Source organism: Podarcis cretensis (genome assembly GCF_951804945.1).
Source record: "Podarcis cretensis genome assembly, chromosome: 7".
NCBI lineage: Eukaryota > Metazoa > Chordata > Lepidosauria > Squamata > Lacertidae > Podarcis > Podarcis cretensis.
Genome location: NC_137176.1, coordinates 87,374,701 through 87,389,413, shown reverse-complemented (window position 1 = coordinate 87,389,413; position 14,713 = coordinate 87,374,701). Strand labels below are relative to the sequence as shown.

Genomic DNA, 14,713 nt, shown 5'->3' with positions numbered 1-14,713 from the left:
ACCTTAATTAGTCTATCCATATTTTATGGTTTGGACATAACTGAAAATAGAAGTAAAAACTTCTTTTTCTTGATACTGTGCTGAAGAATGAAGGAGGTGAGAGATCAAAGCTCATTTATGTAACAATAAAGCCCATAGCCTTGTTTCTGAATGCAGTCACTGTGTTTTATTTTAACTGAAAAGGCCTCTGAAGGAAATGCAGATCATTGCATTGCAGTTTTGTTTTTGTTTTGTTTTTGTTTTTTTATAAATATTTATTAGCATTTCAATAATACACATAGACACACACACAAAAAAAGAAGAAATAACAAAAAATACAAAATTTAGAAAAAAAAAGAACAATTAAAAACAAATGAGATTTCAATTGCTTATTTTCATATAACTTCTTTCTTAGACCTCCTCTCCCCTCCCCTTCTTGTATTCCAGTTCAAATTATTAATCCTGCAAATCCTTATTACTTAATTCTCAACCTTAAACTTAATGATTTTAACATACTGTAATTTTACCTTTCCTCATTCTTCCATTAAATTATTATTGCATTCCTCATTTTCATTTCATTTTAACCATTTTATACAACCAATTTTAACTTATCTAATCTTAAACATCTTATGCATCATTTCTTATTCTTTAACATATTTCTTAAAGTCAATATTTCCCTTCCATGGCTTTCCCAACTTCCATACAAATATCAAAACAAATTAAAACAAAGTAATTAGTAATTCTGTACCCTTTGGATTATCAAACTCCAACCCCCCTTTCCCGGTTTGGTCCCCAATAAATGTTCAATCAATACTGTTTAACCTGGAGATCTCACGTCCGAGGCTCTCAAGTCGTCCTCAGTTCCTCTCTGCCGGCCTCTTGGATAGTCCTTTAGGTTAAGCCCCAAGGCTCGAAGGGGCTCTGACCCAACAAGATCCATGATTTTTCCAGTTGGCCCTCCATATTTAAAATTAATGCTAATGAGGTGCTCCACTCTCGAATTTGCAGTTTCCAACTCAGTCCAAACTTTCCACCTCAAATTTTTATTCTCCTTTATTGTCTGCATGCCAGGCCCCAAACTGTAATTCTCCCTTGACATCTGCAAAATTACCAGTCCACCTTCCTTTTCCTCAAAAGCAACATGTGTCTCTTCCATAGTCTCATGGCTCTCAGATTCCTCTTGTTGTTGATATGTATAAATTTCTTGCCTCCACTCCCTGTCAGCTTCAACAATGTTGTTTACTGCCAGGGCCAGGGTGTTCACATTTGTAGTCAAAACATCTGTCTGATCTTGTAACTTTCCCAGGAGAGCCAGTATTTTGTTGAGTTTAGTCTGATTTTTGCTTCTTTCAGCCATTTTTGTAGTGTCTCTCAGTTTAAAAACCAGCCAGTGAGTTAATTTGTAGCTGCTCTCCCTTATTTTCCAGAAATTGCAACAAATATAGCCAGCAGATACAACAAAGACAAAGTTCCCTTTATCCTTTCCTTTTGACAGCTATTTTGACAGCTGTCAAAATCTTCAATGGTTCCTCAACAGGTTCTCTCGCGGGGCGCCCCCGGGTTCCGGGGGGGTGAAACTTTAGCTCCTAACATTAGTTTTATCCTCCAGTAAAATTTATAGCGTCAAGCCGTGAAGGTTTTTTTTTTATATATAAAAAAAAGAGTTCTCTCGACTTTAAGTTGCAAGCTCTTTGCGTTAAAATATCTACTCAAAGGGGGGGGGCGACTTCCTTTTTGACCCTTCCCCGCTCGTTCCCAATTCAAGAAAAAATTTTTAAGTTCCAAATTCCATATGTACTCACGGGTTCTTATTTTTAAGTCCAATTGTTCCAAGGAAAAAGTCAGCGCTTCTCCGACAATGGCACGCGGCTTCGCTCCGCAGAAGGAGTAATCGACTCACAGCACCGCGCCGTCCCCCGTCCCGTTCCTGAGCCTTTAAAAAGGCTCCTTCGCGGTTTGGGGGGGCGCAAATGGTGCCCGCCGAGTCACCACGTTCACAGGCATCAGCGCCTGTGATTTTTAAGGGTCCCCGCGTCGCCGGCGCGGACAAGACCCGATCCTGCGGAGCCGATTCCCTCCGGAGCTCGGAGGGAATCCGCCATTAATCGGCAGCGCTAACCCGGAAGTCCATTGCATTGCAGTTTTGGCCCCACACTCTGCAACTCTTGCTAAATATGTGCACTTGGTTCAAATGCTTTGGAAATATTACTTTTCTCTCTCCAGAGGCTCCAGCCGCATTTGTAGTAGCATTTTCTTTTTACTTTCGCCTTGTACGTAGATTATCTCAAGGCAATGTACAAAATGTAATGAAACCAACTAAGTTAAAAACGGCACAGAAATAACACAAAATGGACCCCCCTGGGTATTCATCCAGCTGGGAAAGCTTGTTGAAACAAAAATGTCTTTAGTTTGTTGTTGTTTTCCAGAAAGTAGGCACCTGTTGTATTTCAGAGGGACTGCTGTGCCACAGAACAGAGGCAGCCATGGTGAAAGCCCTGCTCCAAGATACTGTGGAGCAGGTTTCTGATATGTTTGGAATTTGAAGGAGAAGCTCTCCTGCAGACTGTAGTGAATTCTCAGCATATAGGGATAATTAGCCCCTTTCCCAAATGATTTGCTTTGAATGCAGGTGTTTCTTGGTTCAGTTTCCTGCATGAAACCCTGGAGAGCTGGATGGACCAATGGTCTGACTCAGTATCAGGCAGCCTCCTGTCTGCCAAATATTTTTGGTACATCACTTAATAATATTTCGATCCTCTATATGTTCTTGTTTTATAGTACAAGAATGCTGGTGTAATTGAGTTGGAAGCCTGTGTGAAGGCCGTGAGAGTGTTGGCAATACAGAAAAGGAGCATGGAAGCTTCTGAATTTCTTCAGAATGCTGTTTATATTAATCTCCGTCAGGTGAGTACACTCTTTATCTTTCAACTAAGAATGGATTGACTTGGTTTTTTGAACTTTCCCCCCTTCTAATTAGCATCAGTGCCAAACACTCTCCCTTGCTCCTCTCCAACCTTCAGCTGCCATTTTAGTGCTGTGGGAGGAATTTGTCACGTTACATTGAATATTCTGTCATTTCAACTTGCCAGATAGGATGATTCTCCTCTCCCCGCACCCCTTGTGTTTTTCTGGGGTGTCTACTGACCCCCTCTCTGGAGCCTGTTGTTTTTGGAGGGCAGGGCATGCGTGGCAGAAGAGCAGGGGAGAAAGCCCCACTGTGCAAATGCAAGTCCTTGCCTAGGGTTCCTGTTGACAGAACTCATTAGGGGAATTTGTTTCTGGCTCGTATGAAGCCAGAGTTCCAGTTACATCCAAACTGGGAATTCCGGCTTATTGTCGGTTAACAAGCAAGGATGATAAGCGGGGAAATGCTTAATGTCATTTATCAAGCAAGGATAATCTTGCCTTGTTTCCTGAAATTTCCCAGTTTGTATGTATTGGTAACACTTGCTTAATACAAGCCAGGCGCAAAGGACTGAAGTGGTGCTTGAGGAGAGGAGGGCTTGGCCTTGACGAATTGATCCCTGCTTGATAAATCAAGCTTTATGAAGTCAGCAACGATAATTTAAATTGAGCCATTGTTTGATAATTTCTATAACCCTACATTTGAAGACTCAGTGCCATTTCAGATAAAACCAGTTCAACTGAGAATCCAGTGAAAAGGGATTTAGTCTGGAGAAGCTTGAGCATAATTATGGACAATTGAAATGTGCATTGTCAGGGCACATGGGAAGAAACATAACTATTGTGCCATTATTGAAATACCTTAACAGTGCCACTCCACTGTATGGTTTCCTATAAGGTACATTACAACTGTTGGACCCATTCCAGAAATGAGTGGAGTCGTGAACGCACAGAAGCCAAGTGCTTTGTTTTGATGGGGTGGGTGTAATATTGTTCTTTAAGGTAGCTGAAATGGAGGACTTGCAGCAGAAGTGACTGAATTTGGGGGGAAATGGTTATAGAGAAGACAAAGCAGTGAATATTTCCAAATATTTTGTAATATCAGTTTATGGTGTCTATTGAATATGAATGTGATCAACCAAGTGTTGAGGTGGATAGCTCATGGTTCTGCATGGTTCTGACAATGCCAAGGCTGCAGGTTTGATCCTGGTAAGGGACAGCTGCATATTCCTGCATTGTAGGGGATTGGACTAGATCATCCTCAGGGTCCCATCCAACTCTGATTCTATGATAGTTATCCCTAGGCTATTGTCTTTAGAGGAATTTTGAGTGGAACACCACACCACTCACCTTTCCTTTCTGAGCATTTGTCATTTAAGGTGTTGTACTGCTCTCATTTTATTTTCTTCAGACAAAATATTTCTCTAGAGGGTTGGGGGAAATGTCAACAGCGGTTGCGGCAGGCTTTCGTTATGCTTATGTTGTATATTTTTCACTAGGGGTCAGCAGTGTAACACTGTAGGAATTGGTTATTGCTGTGGCTGGAATAGTGTCGATATAAAGTCTTATTGCTTAACAGCCTCTTGAGTTAGCCAAGCAAAGGAGTTTTCTCTTGCAGGTTTATTTCTGTCTTAAAATATTCCAGTCAAACAACAGAAATAATGAGCCCTGATGGGATTTGATATAACAAACAGAATTTGTATTGTGGGTTTGTGGTATTTGATGCCTTCAAGATTCTTGTTGCTCATTGCCCAAGTTGGGTACCCAGTTAGACTATTTGCTGAACAATTTATGAAGTTAGAACTCTTAGGTATGTAGAGAATTGAAATGCCACCTGGCTTTTCCTCCTGAATTTCCTGGGAATATGTGATTGGGATCACTTTCTTTTGCATGCTTATGATATTGCTGTCTTTTGCTTAGGAGCTAAAACATATTATGTTACTTCTGTATAGGAGTTGTTGTTTTTTAAAGCAACTGTCGGCTAGTACTCACCATCAACATGAAAAATTCACTTCTCAGAGTACCATATAGTCCTGGATTCAAAGAGCTGGCTAGCATCAGATAAGGTGCTTGTCCTAGCCAAGTGAAATGTTTTGCTAGCATTTCCCTCCACTCACTTGAACTCTGTGCTGCTCACTATCTACCTGAAGAAGTGTGCATGCACATGAAAGCTCATACCAATAACAAACTTAGTTGGTCTCTAAAGGTGCTACTGGAAGGAATTTTTTAATTTGACTATGGCAGAACAACACGGTTACCTACCTGTAACTAGAACTGCTCACTAACTGCTTTTGAAACTCCTGTCAGCTTCTTAAACAGGTTGTCATGTGGTGTGGGGGCTGCTGTATGAGCAAGCCAGTTCTAAAGCAATTTAGGATTATGGAACTAGTCAAATAGTTCAGTCATTTCTGGAATGGATCAAATAGTTCTAATGTACCTTATAGGAAATCATACAGTGGAGTAGCACTATTAAGTTATTTCAATAATGGCGCAATAGTTACGTTTCTTCCTGAGAATGCACATTTTAATTGTGCATATTTGTGCTCTAGCTTCTCCAGGCTAAATCCCTTTTCACTGTATTCTCACTTGAACTGGTTTTATCTGAAATGGCACTGTTTGAGTCTTCAAATGTGGGGTTATAGAAAGCCTTCTTTACACTACTATAAAACTGCAAAACTGCATCTATGATACCTTAGGTATTATAGAAAATTTTATATGCACATGTTGGATTAAAATTATCTTAAATATTTCTACAAGTGTTAATATCAAGCCTTTAGGAACCCAAAACATAATTTTATCTGTTGTACTATGATAGTATTCTGTTTTTCTGGGAGTCTGTTAGAATCCAGCCAATCTTTTGTTGCTGTTGTTGAGATTTTCAGGGCAGTGCGTTGCAATGCTTTATATTGACTTTAGATGAATTATTTGCATTTATTATTTCCTTACTGCATCCTGCCTTTCTAGCTCAGCACTTGAGCCACCTGAAGTGGCCAGCATGTTAAAAATACAATGACCACATACTGAAAACAGGTTGTTTTGGGCATAGCAGTTGACCATCAAAACCAATACTTGTAATAGAACAGAGCTAGCAAAATCAACCAACAATATACTGAAAATTTTTGGGAAACAGAGGCTATGGGTGTGTGTGGAATACATTGGTTATCAGTCAAGGATTTCTTTGTATTCTCTTTCATGGCTAACCAGCAAAATACATACATTTCAGCAAGGGAGAACTGCATACTTAGCTGCAGGAGGTTTCAGATTATTTACCACTACAGCTGCTCACACTATCAAAGAAGAAAGCTGCTTTTGGATTATAATGCAATATAAATAGCTGTGATTTATCTCCAGGATGCATGTATTTCTCTAGAGTCTAGTTGGTCATTATTTTATGTTTTTTTACTGTCCAACTGCTGTTTCATTGCTTTTTCCTTTAGGATGTCACTTTGCACACCTTTTAGGTTTGGGCCCATTTCTTTTTTCTTGCCTTTTTATAAAACTGTGTAGCAGTCTGCCGGCTTGTATGTACGATATGTTAGCAGGTTTCAGAAGAACCTTTTAATGAGTAAACTTTTTTTCCCTTCTGCCCCCAGCTTTCTGAAGAAGAAAAAATTCAGCGTTATAGCATTCTTTCTGAGCTGTATGAGCGCATTGGATTTCACCGCAAATCTGCTTTCTTCAAGCGTGTGGCAGCAATGCAGTGTGTGGCACCTAGCATAACAGAGCCAGGGTGGAGAGCCTGCTATAAGCTGCTTCTGGAGACCCTCCCTGGTTACAGTCTATCTCTGGATCCTAAGGATTTCAGCAAAGGTACAGATTATTTACAGACACCCCCCTGCCCTTAAAAAAGCCCCCTCAAAACCCTCATTGTCTTGCTTGCATCAAGCTTAGCAAATAAATGTACAGAGGTCAGAAGACTGAAGTTTGAATTGGAGGCAGACATTCCAAGCAGTCAGCTCCACAAATTTACATGTACACAGTCATGAGACAAAGCCAGGCAATAAAATGCAAACTGTAAGGCAGATTGTTCTGGTTTTCTTCTTCTTCTTGGTACCTGTGATAGCCCTATGCTGCACAGAAACCTTGGTTATTACAGTGGTACCTCGGGTTAAGAACTTAATTTGTTCTGGAGGTCCGTTCTTAACCTGAAACTGTTCTTAACCTGAAGCGCCACTTTAGCTAATGGGGCCTCCTGCTGCTGCTGGGCCGCCACTGCATGATTTCTGTTCTCATCCTGAAGCAAAGTTCTTAACCCGAGGTAATATTTCTGGGTTAGCGGAGTCTGTAACCTGAAGCGTATGTAACCTGAAGTGTATGTAACCCGAGATACCACTGTATTATTATTTAAATGTGTATTGTGTTAAAGCAGAGGTGCTACTTCAGGTTTTATAGAGGGGAGAGGGCAAGCATGTTTTTGTGGAGATGGGGAAGATTCACAGTAAGGTCTGCTCTTGAATATGTTCAGGCTGAAAGTATATTGTTACAAATGACCTGTGCCTCTCTCTGCTAAGCAGTGGCCAGAGCGCATGGGTCTGTGCCCCTTTGGAGAATAGAAGACATGGTGGGGACTACCGTGCTTTAAGAAATAGGGTTTATTCGCCTATTTACGCCTTTTGTCTGCATGGAGGGAGTCTAGATCTTACAGCATGGCCCGAAGCATTGCAGACAACCTCCCCTCTTCACCACAAAGATGGATCTCAGCCGTACTTTCTCCTCCTGCCCAGAAACCCTTGCTTCAAACCTCCCTTTTCCTGCCCCCTCAAACACACACCTCACCACCTTGGTAACATCTCACCTCCCAGGCTAAAGGATTCCTCTCCACAGTGGCCCACCTTTGTTCCGTTAATGGCCCTAGCTAGACCAAGGCTGGTTTGCATAAGACAGCCCAGGAATTCCCTGTATTCCCTATTTGGCACAATTCTGTACTTTAATCCGTATACCAATTAATCAAAATCCTGGTATTTATGCATTCCTAGTGTTTAGGGGGAGCTCCCCCCAGTGCTAAAACACTGTTTAAAAAATACCAGTTTATACTGAGAACATTTGTCATAAGGTAAAGGTAAAGGGACCCCTGACTATTAGGTCCAGTCGTGACTGACTCTGGGGATGTGGCGCTCATCTTGCTTTATTGGCCGAGGGAGCCGACGTACAGCTTCCGGGTCATATGGCCAGCATGACTAAGCCACTTCTGGCGAACCAGAGCAGCACACGGAAATGCCGTTTCCCTTCCCGCCGGAGCGGGACCTATTTATCTGCTTGCACTTTGACGTGCTTTCGAACTGCTAGGTGGGCAGGAGCAGAGACCGAGCAACGGGAGCTCACCCCGTTGCGGGGATTCGAACCGCCGACCTTCTGATCGGCAAACCCTAGGCTCTGTGGTTTAACCCACAGCGCCACCCGCATAGTTATTTTTAAATTCCTCATAAAATCTAAAGAAGCAGGTACTCCTGAGGAAGAATCACATGTGAAGTGGTGGGAAGGATACAGCCACTGTCAATCTTCAGCCTGAATGATAATGGGATATGATCCACACTGTAGTTTCTGAAATTTCTGAAAGTGTTGCAAATGCATATAATAAAATTATATACCACACTATATACCAGCTAATATTAATAGCTTCATGAAAGCTGCAGGTAGTTTTTAAACAGGTATATTAAAGAAAGAGTTGCATTCAGCTAACATTTACTCAGAGTAGGCTAACTGAAATTAATAGGCCTAAGGTAGTCATGGCTATTAACCTCAGTGGGCATACTCTGAGTAACAGTTAGCTGAATACAACCCCAAGTCTCTTTACATTTGAGGAACATTAGCTTCCATATTTCATATTTTATTCAAATATGTGAGTATGGCACTCAAACCTTGACAGGACTTATTTCTACATAATTTCTTTTTTTGAATGTAACTAATGTGAGGTAATTAATTTTAAGTCCAGTTTTCGGAGGATAATGATAAAAGTGATTTATGTTTAGCCTGAGTGCCTAAATTTAAGTGTGGATGATGCAGTAATGAGAGGATTTGAGAGAAAATGTATCTTGGATTTGAAGAACATTAATAAACATCTGAGTGATTATGATGATTTGTGTTCAGTGCTACAGTATAATTTAGTTGATGAAATGGAAAATATTAATTTGATTTTTCCAGATGGCAGTAAGATTTTACTGCGTAACAGAAGAGGCACTATTCAGTGGTATAGTGAAAATGTGAAGGTTTGTGCATAGGCTTTGAGATTTTCAGGGGCCTTGGGCATAGTAAAAACTGAAGGGGCCTTAAACTAGGAGCAGTGTTAATTGTGTAGGCATGGGATCTTGTCACTGAAGGTCTTTTTGAGAGGGCATTAAATAAGTTATCCTTTATTAACTACCCTAGTCTGCAGCGTGGCTTTTAAAAATTTATGTCATGGGACGGTTGTCTTGGGAAGTAGGTCTAGCATAATGCTGAGCCTTAGATCTAGTAGCCTTGTAAAATTCAGCATTGAATGAATTTCGTGATGGTATTGATTGCTTCTCACTTTCGAGATTTATTGCAGTAAACATTCCCGGTTTTGTTTTTAAGGAACTCACCGTGGCTGGGCTGCCGTGCAGATGCGTTTGCTTCACGAGTTAGTGTATGCTTCAAGAAGAATGGGAAACCCAGCGCTTTCTGTCCGACATTTGTCTTTTCTCTTGCAAACCATGCTGGATTTTCTTTCTGATCAGGGTATGATTTTTTTAAAAAATAAAATAAAATTACAAATATATTTTCTGTAACCAGTTTATATAGATGTTACTAAAGGAGAGGCTCTTTTAGACAAGCTGAGTGGGATTCCTGACTTCTGTTGATTGAGCAGCAGACTCCCCATCCTGTTTCCTTCCCTAGCAAGTTATATCACAAAGAGCTTTTGAAAATCCTCTTAATCTAAAAATGGACAAATCACAGCAGGTTTGAAACAGGTCAACTGGCATTCTTTCTGGACTGAAGTTGCTCTTTCAATACATTGTCAAGTTATCTCAAGGACTGCCTACCTCTGTAAGAACCTGAATATGTGTTTTAAGATCTTCTGGGGAAGACCTTCTCCAAACAGTGCAATCTACAGAGGTTAGGTGGACAGGCATCAAAGGCTGGCTCTTTTTAGTTGCGGCATGTCACCTTTGGAAAGCCCTGTCATATATTGCCAGGTCTGTAAAAATGTTTTTATTGTTCCACTGACTGCTGCTTTTGGAATCTTCAGTATTTTGCTTGTGTGTGTTTTAACTACTATTGGTTCAGGATCATATCCAATATTGCATCAGTGGAGTTCTGAAGTTCACTGTAATTTTTTTTGAGAGAGAGAGAGAGAGAGAGAGAGAGAGAGAGGGAGAAAGTAATGGAGAGAGTAAGCAGTATATCACAATACATAGCAAAATAAAATAAAAATAGCTGTAATCCAGGATAAATTATGTGCTTTTGAATATTACCGTTTTGAGACAACTTTAATAGAGAATTGTGCTTTCTTTTCAGAAAAGAAAGATGTAACACAAAGTCTAGAAAACTACACCTCAAAATGCCCTGGGACGATGGAATTAATTACGCTTCCAGATGGTTTAAAGCTTCCCCCTGTGCCATTCACTAAACTTCCTATTGTAAGGTAACCATCAACTGCAATTGAATTGCTTGGTCCTGTTGGTTTTCATGCTTTGCACTGTAGGCGTCAAAACATGCTTTGTTATCCATGGGTCAGCTGCAGTAGAATGGGACAGTTTCTGTCCTTGTAACCATCTGTCCAGTTTCTGACTTGTAACAATATTTCTCGAAGGGAGCAGGCAGTTGTGTAAGGAGTCATTGTGTTGAGGACACTCAACTTGCATAGTTGGGACTGCCTCTTATCCCCTGAATACCAGAGATTTGCTTCTTAAAGGTAAAGAGACCCCTGACCATTAGGTCCAGTCGTGGCCAACTCTGGGGTTGCGGTGCTCATCTTGCTTTATTGGCTGAGGGAGCCAGTGTTACAGCTTCCGGGTCATGTGGCCAGCATGACTAAGCCGCGTCTGGCGAACCAGAGCAGCGCACGGAAACGCCGTTTATCTTCCTGCCGGAGCTGTATCTATTTATCTACTTGCACTGTGAGGTGCTTTCGCACTGCTAGGTTGGCAGGAGCAGGGACCGAGCAACGGGAGCTCACCCCATTGCGGGGATTCGAACTGCCGACCTTCTGATCGGCAAGTCCTAGGCTCTGTGGTTTAACGCACAGCGCCACCCACCCTTCGATTTGCTTCTTAATACTACCCAAATACATGCATAGTTATGATGTCTCAGCATCATATCACTATTTCTGATTTATCTTGGTTTGTTGTTGTTTGCTTTCATACTAGTTTAACCCTTTCCTCTACTTTCATGGTTGTGTTGGCTGATGCTGCCATAGATGGTTCCATGGTGGATTGAACTGTTATTCTAAAGCAGCAATGCTGCAGCAAGCAAAGGCAGCTCAGTCAGCTGCTTGTGGCTGCAAAGCCAGACAGGATGTATGTGACTGTTGCCATGGGAACAAAGGGGCAGTCCATTCTGTACTGAGCACCGGATGTTAGCTCAGTGTGTGTGTCATATGACCTGTACAGGATGTACATAGGTGGAGTTTGGAGTTTCTCTCTGTTTGTTGAACAGAGCAGACATGTTTTCTCTGTACTGAAGTGAAAGACAGGAATAAAGACAATGTAGATACATTTCTGTCTGAGTCTGATTCCCCTCCCTGGGGATATGCTGGAGAGCAGGGAGGAGGAGAGCAGTTGGTGTGTTTTTCTCACAGCCTGAGGAAAATCGCCGGAACGGACCTCGTGTGTTTATCCTACCGGGAGTCGCCGGAGGGAGGTCAAAAGAATTCAGCCGGTGCCTGGAGAGATAGGCACATACCTCTGACCGGCCCAGAATTCCGACATTGGTAGCAGTTGACGGTTGCTACGATCCATGGGAGTCTGCATCAAGGAGACTGTATTCATCCCTCTCCATGGAAGTCTGAGATGGAGGCTGATTCTCTGCAGCTAGAAGCTGACCAGAAGAAGCTGAAAGCCAAGCTACGGAGCCCAGGTATGAGATTTTCGGGCTTAAGAGTGTGAATGCAGATGGATTAATTCTCTGCTTCATGGGAGCAACGTTTGGGAAAAACAGCTCCGAGAGAGAAGAGTCTGCATTCCAAACATTCCTGTGGTTTTTCCTGTCCAAGGAAAGGAATGTGGTTGCTTAGCAACGCAGGCCAGTTTCAAGATAAGGGCTGGAAGTCGTGTTTTGACTAGGCTTTACAAAGGAACTGTTGGAAAGGGACTTTCCAAGCGGCCAGTGTTATAGCTGCCAGGTGCACAGAGTGTGAACAAGCCAGCTATTGGATTTTAGAGGCTTGTGTTTGAGAGTCAATGCAAGGACTCAAAATGGATGTCAAGAAGGGAAGCCTGCCTTCTCCACCCCTCTTGACCAGTGACAATTATGCATCTTGGTCTATTAAGATGAAGGCCTTGCTGCAGAATCAGAGACTGTTTGGGGTGATTGAGAACCCCATCCCTGCAGCACCAACGCGTGCTTGGGAGTCACAGGATGTGAAGGCCAGAACCGCTATAATTCTGTGCGTGTCAGTCTCTCAGCTTATTCATATACAAGATTTACAGCACGCGAAAGATGTTTGGGACACGCTGAGAAGGACACATCAGAGAGATGCAGGTTCTTCAGCGTTGCTGTATTTTGAAAAGCTGACTAACCTGAGGCTTGCGCCTGATGGAGATGTTCAAGCGCACCTGACGGAAATGAAATTTCTGCGTCAGCAGATGGTGGAACGCAATTTCCGTCTGCAGGAGGAAGTGTTTTGCTTCATGGTGATCAACAGCCTGAATCGGACTTACAAAACGGTTGCCAGTCAGCTGGGGTCTCTCCCAGCGCAAGATCTAACGTCGGACAGGGTCTTTGCCGTGGTCCTGAACGAACATGACAGACTTGCCGCCCTGGAAGTCAAGGACAGGGGGAGGGAAGAACGGAGTTCAAACACCCCCACTGCTGTAGCTACTGGAGGAGACGCTGTAGCTTTGAACGTTGTCCGATGCCACAATTGTGGACAGACTGGGCATCTTCGGCGGAACTGCAGGAAGCCACGTCAGAACAAAGGAGCCAAGGGAAGCTCCACGAAGTCTGAGGCGTCAGGCAGAAGTCATGCCAAGTCACAGGCGAAGCCTGCAAAGGCTTTGATGTCCCTAAAAGCCACACCACAAGTGGGGAATTCCTTCATTTTAGACACGGGAGCGACGGTTCACATGACCCATCGCAGGGATTTGTTTTCGTCGTTTAAGAAGCAAAGCTTCGTTGTACAACAAGCCAACGGTCGAGAGCTGGAAGCCACCGGAATTGGGACTGTGTATCTTAAAAGTCTGAACTTGACTATAAACGATGTTTATTTGGTTCCAGAGTTGAAGTACAATCTGCTCAGCGTTTCGCAGATTGCCAAGAAGGGACTAAAACTGTCCTATGATGATCAGAACTGTGAGATCTACAAAGATGGAGAGTTGTATCTTTCTGCCAAAGAGAAAGATGGACTGTATTTGTTGACTTTTGATCAAAGTGATTACATGGAATGTAATTCTTGTGATTCTAACATGATTTCTTTTGCAGGTGTAGCTGAAAAGAACGCCAAGCAGGTCACCTCGAGGGTCGACAAGGCATTTCAGCGGGTGTATGCTGATGTGATTGGTCCTTTAGCACCATCTAGAGGCAATGCAAAGTATTACCTAATATGTGTTGATTCTTTTACAGGTTTTGTCTGGATTTATCTTTTGGAGAGACCGAAAGAAGCCTTAGAAAGGTTTAAAGAGTTTTGTGACAAAGTTAAAAATATGCATGATGCTGACATAGATTGTCTTTGTACAGATGAGAAGCCAATTTTTCTCTTACAGGATTTCCAGAGGTTCCTGAAGAAGAAAGGGATAAGACACAAAATTGCAGCTTCCGAAGAAGCTTGGAACAGATGTGTTTGTGTTAGGGTGAACAAAGAATTGCAAAAGGGAATGCATGCGCAATTGCTTAGTTCACATCTGCCACATGAGTACTGGGCTGAGTCACTAATGTCATTTTGTTACACGTGGTTGAGAAAGGTTTCAAAAGACTTGGGATGTTCTCCTTTTGAGAAACTGTTCCACAGAAAACCTTCTGTTGCCCATTTCAAGGTTTTCGGGTCTCATGTGAGAACAGAAGCTCCAGGTGGAGTAAAGAATGCCAGAGGCATTTTTGTGGGTTATGAAAAGGGTCTCTACAGAGTAATTTTGTCTGAATCTGGTAAGGTGATTCTCACAAAATTTCTAGAGAGTGCTCCTGAACAGGAGCGAGTGATTGTTCACACATTTCCCACAGGAGATGATGATGATTCTGATGATGATGATGATGATGAGTTTGATCTTATTGAGTTCAGTAGTACTGATGATGACAGCGATAGCTCAGACAGCTCAGTTGTCACAGTCATTGAGAGGAAATCTCACATAATGACTAGACCCTCAGAAGAGGAGGATGAACCACTGATTAAGCTTAGTACTGGTTCTTCAGAGAGTTCAGAGGCTGAACCAGAAAGCAAGGGAGAGCAGCACCTCTTACGTAGGTCTGAGAGAGCAACGAAGGGTGTACCACCCAAGAGGTATTCAAAAGAGTTTGCCAACCAAGCTATTGCATGTGTTGCTGTTGTAAACGACCAAGGTCAAATTGAAGCTGTGTCTGAGTCAGAGACAAGGGCACAACAGAGAGTTGCTAACCAAGGTAATGCAGAAGCACTCATTCCTTGGAAGTCACACAACCAGAGAGGTACATTGGTAAAACCAGTGGCGGGTAGTTCCAAGGGTGGAACTGAAACAACAGG

General features: G+C 42.4%; 1 protein-coding gene across 2 annotated transcripts in view; it reads left to right on the top strand.

Annotated features, from left to right (window-relative positions):
- The window catches only part of TRAPPC9 (trafficking protein particle complex subunit 9), a 279,059-nt gene that overhangs the window by 19,163 nt on the left and 245,183 nt on the right, over positions 1-14,713 (top strand). For both annotated transcript variants that reach the window (XM_079984184.1, XM_079984185.1), the window contains exons 7-10: positions 2,758-2,883; positions 6,477-6,693; positions 9,436-9,579; positions 10,360-10,486. In XM_079984184.1, the coding sequence (XP_079840310.1) occupies positions 2,758-2,883; positions 6,477-6,693; positions 9,436-9,579; positions 10,360-10,486 (614 nt within the window). The remainder of the gene's footprint in view (positions 1-2,757; positions 2,884-6,476; positions 6,694-9,435; positions 9,580-10,359; positions 10,487-14,713) is intronic.